The sequence below is a fragment of the Oratosquilla oratoria genome, chromosome 22 (assembly GCF_046742065.1).
Source record: "Oratosquilla oratoria isolate Oo_2021 chromosome 22, ASM4674206v1, whole genome shotgun sequence".
Lineage (NCBI taxonomy): Eukaryota > Metazoa > Arthropoda > Malacostraca > Stomatopoda > Squillidae > Oratosquilla > Oratosquilla oratoria.
Genome location: NC_134798.1, coordinates 42,623,327 through 42,637,894, shown reverse-complemented (window position 1 = coordinate 42,637,894; position 14,568 = coordinate 42,623,327). Strand labels below are relative to the sequence as shown.

General features: G+C 40.3%; 1 protein-coding gene across 10 annotated transcripts in view; it reads left to right on the top strand.

Annotated features, from left to right (window-relative positions):
* LOC143037493 (uncharacterized) overlaps window positions 1-14,568 on the top strand; it is a 516,293-nt gene that overhangs the window by 479,619 nt on the left and 22,106 nt on the right. For 9 of the 10 annotated variants that reach the window (XM_076205796.1, XM_076205803.1, XM_076205799.1 and 6 more), the window contains one exon: window positions 4,042-4,546. In XM_076205796.1, coding sequence (XP_076061911.1) covers window positions 4,042-4,546 — 505 coding nt within the window. Of the gene's footprint in view, window positions 1-4,041; window positions 4,547-10,084; window positions 10,243-14,568 lie in introns of those variants that run through there. The other variant, XM_076205804.1, reaches the window with a different exon arrangement.

The following is a 14,568-nucleotide window of genomic DNA, read 5'->3' as shown; positions in this document are numbered from 1 at the left end:
TTTAAGATCCTCCCCAAAGGTCATGATCTTATTTTCGTCAACCAATTAGAATTTTCTCCACCCTATCACCATTCACATTATTTGTTTCAGGCCTTTACGGCAATATTGTTTACACAGATGAATCTCGAGTCTCTGTATTATTCTCACTTAGGTTACAAAGGAGTGTCATTTTAGCAGCATGTAAATATGAATATATTCAAGCTCCCGAGCACAACTATGTTATTACCTACACAAAGCGGATTCGGGAAACTCGCTTGGGCTGTTATTTACAAACAACCGACCTATAAAATACATCAACCCATCTTCTGCCTCTCTTTCTACCCTCTTTTCTGACAGCCTCTCTCTCTCTCTCTCTCTCTCTCTCTCTCTCTCTCTCTCTCTCTCTCTCTCTCTCTCTCTCTCTCTCTCTCTCTCTCTCTCTCTCTCTCTCTCTCTCTCCTCTCCTCTCTCTCTCTCTCCTCTCCTCTCTCTCTCTCTCCTCTCCTCTCTCTCTCCTCTCTCTCTCTCCTCTCTCTCCTCTTCTCTCTCTCTCTCTCTCTCTCTCTCTCTCTCTCTCTCTCTCTCTCTCTCTCTCTCTCTCTCTCTCTCTCTCTCTCTCTCTCTCTCTCTCTCTCTCTCTCTCTCTCTCTCTCTCTCTCTCTCTCTCTCTCATTATTTACTGAGAAGCCCCACGGCTGATATGAGATCCCAAACCTGACCGCCGGAGACACACGAGCTCCCATATAAGCCCTTAGGATCACATCCGGCAGACGTATCCTGGGAACCCTCTCTCTCTCTCTCTCTCTCTCTCTCTCTCTCTCTCTCTCTCTCTCTCTCTCTCTCTCTCTCTCTCTCTCTCTCTCTCTCTCTCTCTCTCTCTCTCTCTCTTTCTCCTCTCTCTCTCTCTCTCTCTCTCTCTCTCTCTCATTCTTATTTATCTCTCTATCTCCCTCTTTCTCTATCCCTCTGTCTCTCTCTTCCTCTCTCTCTCTCTCTCTCTCTCTCTCTCTCACACCTCTCTCTCTCTCTCTCTCTCTCTCTCTCTCTCTCTCTCTCTCTCTCTCTCTCTCTCTCTCTCTCACCTCTCTCTCTCTCCACCTCTCTCTCTCACTCCACCTCTCTCTCTCACTCCACCTCTCTCTCTCACTCCACCTCTCTCTCTCACTCCACCTCTCTCTCTCACTCCACCTCTCTCTCTCACTTCCACCTCTCTCTCTCACTCCCACCTCTCTCTCTCACTCCCACCTCTCTCTCTCTCTCTTTCGCTCTCTCCTACCTCTCTCTCACCTCTCACCTCTCTCTTTCCCGCCTCTCGCTCTCACTCTTCTCTTTTGCTCCGTGTGGGGGTCTGACTGTATTTATTTTATCAATATATTGATTAAGTTGTGCATTTATTTATTAATATATTCATGTATATACTAATTCATTTACGACGTAGATATTCCATGGACTTTAGTGACATCCCTACGGACCAGAAGCACGCAGCATATTTTAAGACTGGGGACTCCCCTTTGTAAAAAAATGAAATAATAAATAAATGAATAATAGAAATAAAATTATAAATTAATAAAAATAAATTCTACTTTCCCTCCTTTCTTTTACCCCCCTTAAAGATCTGCTTGACCGCATCCCCAAGGATAGAAACGCTGGGTTTTTTTGACAAACATTCAAAATAAAGCGAGACCTTAATGGGCTTTTTATGAATTGTCCTTAGTGTATTATCATATTTCTAACTGTGACTCAGCCTATAATATATATATTTGTTGATTAATTAATTTGTATTAATTTTTGGCTTGAAATGCGCGTAAGACGATTATATACTAAAATAGATCAATCTAAATCTAAGATCAAAATCTATACGCCGTCGAAAAACCAAGGTCACCCCTTAATAACAAATTTTCTTCATAAGAAAAATATGTGTGGAGTGACTACATTTTAGCAAAGTTATTTTGTTTTTGGCCAAGTAGTTCTAGGCGGTGCTAGCGACGTAAATCTAGATCTAGTACTCATCATAAGTAACTAGGTTCTAGAAAACATAGAAAATTGGAAAAAATATATACAAGTTAATAATAGACTAGTTAGTCACGACTAGGTAAGTTATCACTAACTGGATGACCATCCATACACCTAACTTCCTATTATGAAGTCAATATGAAGTTGAATAACGCCCCTATGGACCAGACTCCCATAGCACTTTTCTGGTCAGTTTTTTTAAATATTTCCCCGAGGATAGTGTTGGTGATTGTGGGCGAACCCCCCCCCCCTCACCCCCCCGTTAATCTAGAAAAAAGACTCTAAGAAAACCTGACACTAGATACACCCATTATGCCCAAAAAGGAAAATGTATAGAATAATAAAGATAAAAATAATGATAATATGATAGTAATATTGATTACAATAATAATAATAATAATGACATAATAATAATAGTAATAATGATGATGATAACAATAATGATAGCAGTAATGATAATAATAGGAATAAAAACTAATAAATATAATAATAACTGTAATAATGATTATAATGATATAGTAATGCTAACACTGTATTAATAACAACAAAAGAGGGAAAAAAGGCGTCTAGTTTCCTCTTCACTTATCTAAGAGCAAACTAGACATAAATCTAGATCTAAGACTCCGACGTTCATTCCGGTTAAAGCCCAGAGTCACGTCAACACGGATATTGAACATGAAACTTAGGCTGTCCAGTGGCTCCTAACCTAAGCTAAACTAACCTAATTTAATCAAACCTAATGTAAATCTTCCACAAAAAATATATATGTACAGTATATATATATATATAATATATAATATGTGTGTGTGTGTGTGCGCGTGTGTGTGTGTAAATAATAAAGGAATATACACAGTGTCTCTCCCTCCTCCTCCTCCTCCTCCTCCTCCTCCTCCTCCTCCCCCCCCTCCTCCTCCCCTCTTCCTCCCCCCTCCTCCTCCCCTCTTCCTCCGCCACCATTACCACTATTCTGTGAATCAACTTCTCTTTAGATAAATTTCCCCTCACTCATCCACTTCTGCCCTTCCCTGAGTGCCTCAATCTTCACTCTAACAACTCCTGAGTACCTCAATATCTACTTTACCTACTCCTGCGTCAGTAGACTGTGCTTGCCTACTCCCAATTCATGTACTTCCTCTCCAAGCACGCACGCACACACACACACACATACACGCACACACTGTGTGTGTGTATATAATATATATATATATATATATATATATATAATTGTGTGTATCTATAGGTTCATTGTGTACTTGTGTCAGTTCTTAGTACTTTTTGTACATGTGTACATGCGTCTGTGTACATATACGAGTATGTACGATCATTTGACGTGAACAAACACTAGCGAAGGTTGTTACTCTACACTTGTATATCATGAAGAAAAATAAGTGAATAAATGTATAAATTAATAAATGAATGAATAAACAAACAAACAAATGAATAACTAAATAAAAAGGAGATTATCAGAATATGTTTCCATGGGGGGGGCATGCCTTTTACGATATGCGATTATGATAGAGTCTCAGGCAGATAACAGTTATCAATCCAGAGACAAGGATCTGCGCAGTACCACCAAAATCTCTCTCTCTCTCTCTCTCTCTCTCTCTCTCTCTCTCTCTCTCTCTCTCTCTCTCTCTCTCTCTCTCTCTCTCTCTCTCTCTCTCTCTGTCTCTCTCTCTCTGTCTCTCTCTCTCTGTCTCTCTCTCTCTGTCTCTCTCTCTCTCTCTCTCTCTCTCTCTCTCTCTCTCTCTCTCTCTCTCTCTCTCTCTCTCTCTCTCTCTCTCTCTCTCTCTCTCTCTCTCTCTCTCTCTCTCTCTCTCTCTCTCTCTCTCTCTCTCTCTCTCTCCCTCTCCCCAGTAACACGTCAGTCGTTATAAAAATCAATAAGATAACCTGGTTTGTGTACATGTTATTCACCATGGTCTTGGATCACGTGTGTGTGTGTGTCCAAAACGTAACAGAAACAACTAAGTAGCATTAGATGTTTGTGCGAATATTTGAAGATAACTTCCTCAAGTTGTTAATTTTTTCTTTCATTTCCTCCTTCAGGAGAAAGGTGCTTCAAGTATGACTCGCCCTGCGGCAGCGAGTCCTCCCTCCACTCGGGCAAGTCCTTGGGCTCGTCCATGTCCTCCGTCAAGAGCGCCTCCTCAGCCAAATCGACCACCTCGGCCAAATCGACCACCTCGGCCAAATCGACCGCCTCGGCCAAATCGACCACCTCGGCCAAATCGACCGGTTCAGGGAAGTCTTCGCTAAAGTCAGGTCAGTCCAAGACAGGCAGGTCGACCACGCCTTCGTCAGCGTCGACGACGACGACCAAAGCCTCCTGCCGGAAGTTGTCCCTTTCGGAGCGGGGTCTTCAGGTCAAGTCGCCCTCGCCCTCAGCCACCCCGCTGAGGAGCCCCGGGGGCACGAAGAAGGCCCGCTCCCCGGTCCCCAGCAGCGCGGGGTCCTCCCCGCAGCAGGTCCCCACGCACATCCCCTCGCGCAGGCGCAGTAGCAACTCCAACACGTCCTCAGCATCCACGACCTCAGAGGGAGGGCAGTCAAGGTGAGGAAGGACCTTTGTAACCCACACCTTTGTAACTCACACCTTTGTAGGTCACACCTTTGTAACTCACACCTTTTTCGTTCACATCTTTGTAACTCACACCCTTTTCCATTCACACCTTTGTAACTCACACCTTTTTCATTCACACATTTGTAACACACACCTTTTTCATTCACACTTTTTTCATTCACACTTTTTTCATTCACACCTTTGTAACTCACACCTTTTTCATTCATACCTTTGTAACTCACACCTTTTTCATTCACAGCTTTGTAACACACACCTTTTTCATTCACACCTTTTTACTCACACCTTTGTCGTATATGTAACCGTTGTCCGTATACGTTGTTTATAATGGCCTTTTTTTGTTGAGGGGCCCTTTTTAACTTAGGAAGTCCTTTTGTCGTTTGCAAAGGCCTTAGTTGTGAAAGGGCGAGGCATTTGTTGTGATTGCACGCTAAACCTTTGTTGGGCAAAAGACTACAGAGGTTCGCTTGAAGGTCATGGAACTGCGTATTGCAGTCCTTATGGTCCCTTGCAGTCTCCTTCATTCATATGTTCTTATGACTTTGTTCTGGCTGGCGTCAGGCGATTTTAATCAGCCTTGAAGAGCCAGATAAAGAGTTGAAGAAGACCTTGATTAACCTTTGTTGCATGTAAAGACTTTTTTACGTGAAATCATTAGATTTCGTTGCTATGGTATTTAGACATAACTAAGGCCTTCGATTAAAGTTCCCGGGAAATATAAAGGCCTTTTTTGTTTGTGAAGGACTTTCGTGTTTGTCAACGCACTTCTCTCTAGACCCTTTGTTAAGACCTTTTTCTAATGGTAAGATCTCTAAAACTTGTGAAGACCTTTAACCTTTGTTGATGCATTTATTGTTGTCTTGGATCAAACCTTGGTATGACAAGTTATATTGCATTTTATTACAAAGGATTACAAAGGCAAAGCATGCCGACAGGAGACCTTTTGGTCCATAACAAGGCCGGATGCGGAAAAAATATAATAATGATAAATAGATAAAAAAATATATATAATAATAATAAATAGAATAAATAAATGCATATGTATAGTTAAATAATAATAAACAGGTAAATAGTGAATAATGATAAATTGACAGATAACTAATAATAAATTAAAATCAAGCCAATAATAATAAACATACAGTTCTATTTGTGTTATATATATATATGTATATAATATATATATATATATATATATTTTTTTTTTCTTTTTTCAGTTCTCTTTATTCAAACCCCGTAAAATATGAGGCGATTGCCAGTATATGTTTCATCATCTCTTTGTTTATCTATTTATTTTTTGTCTTTTTCTTTTCGTAATCGACGTCTCTCGCAATAACTGGGACAGGACTCAAGCACTTGACATTTTAACATTTGAAAGTCACATAAGCACTGATAATCGTGTTTCCCTTGGGGCACATTAAAAGAGAGAGAGAGAGAGAGAGAGAGAGAGAGAGAGAGAGAGAAATGTCCTTACCTGTGGCCGATAGCCGCTGGGGATCGAACCCGAGCCGGGCGCATTAAAGAGAGAGAGAAAGGACCTTCCCTGTGGCCGAAAGCCGCTAGGGATCGAACTCGAGCCAACGGAGGCACGGATTGAGCTTCGAACCCACGCGCCCCCCCTCCCCCAGTCTGAAGCTCTTGAAGCCATCAAACAATAGTTCATGTGGATCACACCTGCACTAGGGGCAAAGGTGACGCATCCTTCGGCCACAGCTAAGCTCCTCGTGGCGTATGTCCTTTCCTTCCTCCCCCCACTCCCCCTCATCCAGGGTCTAATGTCCAACGCTTCATGCAAAGAGAGAGAGAGAGAGAGAGAGAGAGAGAGACGGATGTTATATATGGACTAGAGGGGAGGGAAATTTTGTTACTATGTTTAGACAACACTGACAAAAAAAAAAAAAAAAAAAAAGTCACGGACCTCTGCCAACCATCCCCATCCGCTCACCCACCTTCACCACATACCCCCCCCCCAACCCCCAACCCCACCTCCGTTTTTTGTGAAACCTAACCATCGCGGAGTGGCCAGACCGAAGGCTGGAAATAACATCGTCTCAAATAGACCTTCACATGAGTCAGGAAACATTCGACTTTTCCCTTCAACACCATAGTTGTGTCCTTCAACCATGATAGTTTGTCCCTTACTACTATTCTAATGTGTCGACTACCATGAAGTCTGCCATCCATTTCACATTTATTTATTCATTTATTAGTATATTATCTTATTCATCTATTAATTTTGCTGTCTCACATCTCCTATTGAACCAGTTTTTCTTTTCCCACTAACATTCCGCATAACAAGTTCAATATTCGAGCTGTAGAAATATATAAATATTTATCATATTTTCTCTCACTGTTTATGTTTATGAATTTCCTCCAATCTACTTCACAGAACTTAATCAAGCACGCGAAGTTTCTTTTCTCGAAGATATATCCTCTGTTTATTTAATTAACTTATCAGATTTAGATATCCCATCAATTTACATTCTTGCACTTTATGATAATGTTTTTCCTATGGGACGCATTTTCTTTACATATATTAATTAATTTGTTTGTAAACAGTAATTAGTTCTTGCCGGCATGTCGTCTTCTCTTGATCTTGCCATGCCTTTAACCCATTGCGGCAATGCACTTTTCGTTGATATATTCAACAGAGTATTATCCTGTGAGTTTTCACTTCCACTTCTCTCACACTCTTCTCAATTTATATTTTTACAGTTAAGGTCACTTTACGGAATTATATTGTCATTCTGCTCAGTCCTGTTCTCTGTGTGTGTGTGTGTGTGTGTGTGTGTGTGTGTGTGTGTGTGTGTGTGTGCGCTCACATACATGTGCTGTATGTGCGCATATATACACGTATAAGTACTTGCATATATATATATATATATATATATATATATATATATATATAATGTGCGTGTGCGTGCGTGCGTGTATGCACATACACAATCACTTTGAAAGATCGAAGAGAAAGAGGTGATATAAGTGTTCAAGTCACTAATGGGAATAGATTCCATTGACAGAAGAGATCTGATTAAAGACGGGAAGGCTTTGAGAGGCCACGATAACAAATTAAGAAAGGCCACATGGCTAAAGGAAGTGAAGAAATACAGTTTTCAATATAGATGCATAAATATATGGAATACCTTAGAAGGTGATATAACCCAAGCTTAAACAATACACGAGTTCAAATTTAAATATGGTAATTGGAAATAAAGGATATACATTAAGTTGGAACTGTAAATGAATTTGAGTCTAGGTATGTTAGGAAATTAGAGAATAGGAGACGGGACCCAACGAGCGTTACTTCCCTGTATACTACAATTAGGTAAACACACACACACACACACACACACACACACACACACACACACACATATACATATATATATATATATGTATATATATATATATTTATATATATATATATTGGAAAATGGTATGTTATAACACATTTATAAAAGTTCACTATAAACCCACTGTCGGAGAAATAATAACGGAAATAAAGGGAAACTGTATATTTCGACTACTGTTTGTAGTCCTCTTTTGTTGAAGAGGACTACAGACAGTAGTCGAAATATACAGTTTCCCTTTATTTCCGTTATTATTTCTCCGACAGTGGGTTTATAGTGAACATATATATATATATATATATATATATATATATATTATATATATAATATATATATATATATATATATATATATGTATTGTCAGGAACGTATAAGACATGGGCCTGGTAGAAGGCAGACTGCAAAGTTTCGTTGATTTATTTAAAGTTGGGCGACTATGAACAGATAATAAGCTCGCTTCTGGCCGCGAGAGAAGCGGGGGGAGGAGGAGGAGGAGGTGGTGGAGACGTTGTCTGTCCTCGGCGAAGTCTCGGTGCGGGGAGGTGGCTGGAGACATATTCCACAGTTTCTGAAGCCGTCTGTCACAGCAGAGGAAGGTGGCAGGAGATTTCTCCTTCGGTTCCCGAAACCGTCTGTCACGGTGTGGGAGGTGACGAAAGATGGCTTCCTGAGGCCGTCTATCTCTGGTGAACTTCCGGTGACCTCTTATACTCACCAGGGGTCATGACCCTCGCATTAACTGTCCCTTGGAAGACGCTCAACACAGCTGGAAGCTGCACATGATCTAGGAGACTCGTTTTGTCCGACCCACCGCGGCGGGTCGGATTTCAATGACCCGTTTTGTCCGACCCGATGCAGTCGGGTCATGACCTCAGGGCAGCCAGTGACTGCCAGGTATTGGTCCTTGGGGATCTTCGGAGGCGTCGACGTCGATGCTGATGGGTATGCGTCGCCGGCTAATGCAACTGCCTTATATATATATATATATATATATATATATATATATATATATATATATATATATATATATATATATATATATATATATGTGTGTGTGTGTGTGTGTGTGTGTATGTGTTGTGCCTTTGTATCTTGCAGTGTCTAGTTTGTTTTTAAACTCAACATTATTGGTGCCAGCACAGATCCTTGCGGTACTCCACTGATCACCTCTTTCCAGTCTGAATATTTTTCTCTGAGCACTACTCTCATCTTTCTACCAGTCAGAAAGTCCTCTATCCATTTTAGTTATCTTTCCTTCTTTGAGTGAGCTGTTTATTAAGATGTGTATTTTGTCTGTTAGTTCTTCTTTGCACTCCTTTAGAATGACATCCAGTCTTGATAAATGATCTGAAATTTACTTTAGTGATGCTCTGTGTATTCTATGACCATTCACATACCGATAGAATAGTTTAGTATAGTTTCGATGAGTACATGGTCACTCTTTCCAATTGGTGTCTCATACTGGACCACTATTTCAGGCTCTGTTGTAAAAATTAGATCTAGTTTCGATGGCTCTTCATTATTTCTGTACCTTGTGTTTTCATGGACCCATTGGGTCATTGTGTACTCCATGGTCATATCTAGCAGTACATTGCCCCACGAGTCATCTCCTTGCACTGTCATGCTGTCCCAACAAATTTCTTTGCAATTGAAGATAACTACCAGATTACCCTTACCCATTACCTTTAGGTCTTTCTTGGCCAAGAACATGATTCCCCCTCTTCCTGAAGAGGGCTACAGTTGATAGCCGAAATATAGGATTTTTCTTTATTCGAAGTACTTTCCTGAAGAGGGTACAGTTGATAGCCGAAATATAGGATTTTTCTTTATTCGAAGTTTATTCTTTCTCCGACTGTGGGTTCCTGTGTGTAATTTACAAATGTGCTACTACATTTCTGTTTATATATATATATATATATATATATATATATATATATATATATATATATATATATATATATATATATATATAAAGTTCGTATGAATACTTGACTGTAGATTCACGCGCGCATGTGCAACCATTTGAACGTGTGAGTGTAATTATTGAAGAGTTGCCACGCACATGGCACGTTGATTGCATTACGCCTCGCAATAGATAAAATGGCCGGCGAGCAAGTGGCCAACCAACCAGCACTTAGACGTCAGCGATTGATCTAGCCAGCAGAGGGCGTGTGGCGGAATGCAGATACGTAGTAGTACTACATGCTTGCTTCCGCAAGCACACTGCCCGTGTGAATCACCTCGGGCTCGGACCACGTGCTGGGTTTGTGATCGACAGATCACGGACGAGTGCTCAAAGCTCTTATGTAGAGTGGTTTATGGGTAATGCTTTGATCTCACGGGCGTACACACACACACACACACACACACACACACACACACACACACACACACACACACACACACACACACACACACACACACACACACACACACACACACACACACACACACACACACACACCTTCCCTTGCTCATAGGTGACAATAACGGCTAGTATCAGAGGTGTGTGTGTGTGCATAGGTTAAAAATTTATATATTCCAGCATTTTCGTAATATCTGAATATATGCAATAGTCTATACTGTTTAGTATACATCTTGCCATTGTCGCATTATTTCTTGGTTACCTGATTTCTTCGTTTTCGTTCATTCATTCATTTATTTATTTTTCAATTTCATTTAAACCCAAACTTGCCATATTACCACCAGGGGAGTTATTTATTTCCTTAGGAGTAATTTACCCTTGGGGGTACTTTACCTCTAGTGAGTAATTCACCCTAAGGAGGGTAATTTGCTTCCAGGGAGTAATGTACCTTTACTTTGAAAGGCACTGCAACGTAAAAATTTCAACAAGTTTTTTGTGGCATCAATGAATTTGACGCATAGCGCCTGCGCAGTATTGATATTCATTTGAAATCAAGAATATCATTAACAATTGTTAATGCAGACGTTATAACTATACTTTTTCATCATATGAATGGAAGATTTAATCCGATATTGTTAATGAATATCGTGTTATATTTTCCATGTCATAAAGCGATTATTTTTAACTATATATTTTGGTCATTAGTATTGTTGTGTATGAATATGTTTGTACGATGTTTGTAAATGAATGTGTTTATACATTGTGTTTGTATGTATCGTGTTTAGTGTACATTATTAGAATACTGTAGTTTCATAATTTCGTTTAGGAGTTACCTGTTTCCACATATTTACAATACGAATGTAGAATGAAATGACAACAGTTGAATTATGTAAACGATTCTTGTTGGAAGTGAAGGTTTTTGTTTGAAAAATATGTATTTATATAAGTTACTACTACAGTGACAGTCAATCTTGGACGAGATGTATTTCAAAGCAGAGAACTAGCCATACACTCCGCTGTATCTTGGTGCAAGCCGCTTCGATACGACATTTAGCTTTTATTTTCGAGCATCTACCATCCCTAGAGTTTTGTAGGTTTGTCCACCCTAGATGTGCCCCACCTCGGCTACCTCATAATTTCCCTGAGGCACCTCTGTATGCATATTAATGAGATTGGTCCTTGGAGGTCAATGAATGAAAGTGGTTAGTGAAGGGCAACGAACAGAAAATCACAGTTAAGGGAAGAGAGAAAAACAATTGCAACACGCTTGGCAATACTAAACCCGTTTGAGTGCATCGTACGTCCGCCAGCAAATGTCCGATTTCTCCGCTCGCAACGCAGTATGGTGTTCCAAATATATTGAACAAGTCAAGACTGTAGTAGTATTTATATTCTCGGAATATAAATACTGCAGACACTTGCATTGATTTCAGATTGCATTAATTTATCATTACTTTTTAAAGTTCTTTCTCAAAACACCTTGGGCTGCGAGCATACTTTAGAACTGTTGGCGTAGCTTACTGTCAGTGTATTGATTACAAAGCTGGTGAAGGTGTAGGGCAAGTACTCTTCTGTGTAAAGATCCTGATTATGTGTACAGGTAAGTGGTAATTTATTAAAGTTTGCCCAAGCAATGTGAGACATATTTACTTCTTCCATATGGACGGTTTGAGATGATAAAAATCGCATGAGTGTGGATGAATGTTGGGTAAAAGTGAACGCGGCTGGGTTGTGTAGACCCCGGCTTTGGCGAAACCAGCTGCAACGCTTTGTGTGGTATTCCTTTCTTCTTTTTATTTCAAATTTTTCTCCGTTTCTCTTGCTACACTTACAATTTATGCACTTACGGATGATTTCTAGTCCTGATATGAGGTTGCACTATGGGGAGAGCTATTAAATATACAGGGATATGGTTAATGATGTATAACGTGTTCAAAATAGCTAAACGATGAAATAAGAAATTGATATATCAAAACCTTGTTTAGGTAACCGTGTGACATATGATCATAGATTGGAGGAATGGACTTTGACAGTGACCCTTTTTTGTTGTGGAAGTTTTTATATAACTGTGGGGACATTAACCTCTAGAAATTCAATATCTTAACTAATGGTACTTGTTACTGTCAGGGTGAAACGGCTACTGCAGGTGTTGGCTGTTGCATTTCGATCCTTTCATCACGTAAGGTGCATTCCACACCTTTACTTTGACTAAAACGGCGTCTTTGTCAGAATATTCGCCTTAGTATCTCCAACCTAAAGGACGAATTTTTTTGCTGACAATATGGATCCACCATGAGGAGCCCTACTTGTATTAGTTGTCATAGCTTTAGATAGATCCATCACGGCCAGTCTGTGGACACGCCACTTCCATGCCTCTGCCTGATCTTCTTGTATTGGAGCTGGTCAACGATGCTGTTGGATGCAGATCCCCTTGAGGTTGGGCCATGTGGGAATGGAGGCTTGTCCGGTATGAGGCTCTTCTTGAAAACTTCACTGCAGACACCTGACAGGTCGTGGATGTCCCTTTGGAGACAGTTGAAGAGCCTGGGGCCAATTCTATCAAAGCTCTGCCTGGATTCCTCAGAGGGCCACTTATTAATGACCTTCCACAGCAGGTTCTACCAAACCTAGGGTGGTGTTAGTCTTTGATGCCCTCCATTTCATTTTAGCAATGGGTTTGGTACAGAGCCTTCGAGGATATTCTAGCTGTAGATGATGCTATGTTGTTCCCATCGTCTTTGTAGGGAATACAACCCGAGGTGTTTCAGCCTCTCCCAATAGTTCAAGGAGTCCCTGTCTAGCTTCTTTGTGAAGACCCTCTGGGCCTTCTCCTGTATCTCCTTTACTTTATGGAATTATGGGGAGACCAAAAGCTGACAATTGCACTCGAGTTTGATACTACAAGGGTCTTCTACGGGAGGATGTGCTCTGGTTTTCTGGTCATGAATGTGCAAAGGATCCAGCAGCTCATTTTCCTTACCACCTTCACAGTGAGGTATATATGTGCCTCAAAGCTGCAGTTATTATTTTACATAACCAACTCCTAAACAAATAGTTCACTGGTCAGTAGAGTATCCATTGCCAAGTTTGAAGTCTCCAGGAGTGTAGCAACAGTGCCTCAGGGACTTAGCTTTAATTAGGTAAAACAAACTCTTAATCAAAACAGAAGAATGTGATACTATTCATCAGCCAATAATGAACTTGATGAGGGTGCCAGATCAAAGCTGTTCCATGACAGTTGGTCATATACAAGTGATGGCTTGGTAACTAGTCACATAGTTACTATGAGAAAACAAGGATACTTGTGAGTTCTTGCAAGACCGGAAATAAATTATAATTTTTTTTTCTTTATTCAATATATAACTTAATATCAAAAGAAATATCTGTTTCAACTGTGTGGCTTGATCTAGATTGACTATGTTCTAGAATTGATGACAACAATTCCAAGTCCAAGAGGTTTATCAAGATTGTAGCTTCAAGTTGTCATAGTAATGATTGCTTAAGGTTACTTTGGATGGTTTTGCCTGTTAATAGCACAGCCAAGGTTCCCTTGACTCCAGATGTTTCCAACTCCTATGCCACTCTTGTGGCTTCAGGGATGGTATTTAACACAGTTTGTTGAAATCACCAGGTGGTAACTGGATTGATGGACACGGTACCCTTTGCCATAGAATTTTTCTGTGGGGGGTGTCATGGATTAACAGAAAATCCTGGCAGTAGCCAAATTGCGGTTCATCAATGATTGAACCACATTTGTACCCGTGAGGACAAAATTCATCCGTTGCTCTTCATCCGTTACTCAAGGTCTCGCTTGCAGGAGATCCACACTTCGTCATGTGGACAGTCATTTGCTGAATATCCAGAACAAGTTGAAAAAAAAAAAGTGCCACCTAGCATGGAAGTTGATCCTCTTTCATGTCAACTTTAGACTGCCAAGCTTGTCAAAAATACTCTAGAAACTATAAGATAAACTGCAAGATTTTTACGAAGGAAACTGCTGAGAACTTTTGGTTCTTTTTCCTCTTGATTTTATTTGTATCCTTCAACTTGTTTGCATGTAACAATAATTGTCCCCTTGAGTTTTGCTCCGTGGCAAACCCACAGCCTCACAGCAACAAGCAACGTTCCTTAGGTCCTCTCACATGTATCTGGTGGGACATTTTCTATCACTAGCTGAAAGTGGTGGAAGGGGAATAGTTGGTGTCTATCAGGAGATGCAACCCCAAGGTGCTGACACTGCAGCAAATTCCAATCTAATACAAATTAGGCTCTGATTTTTTCCA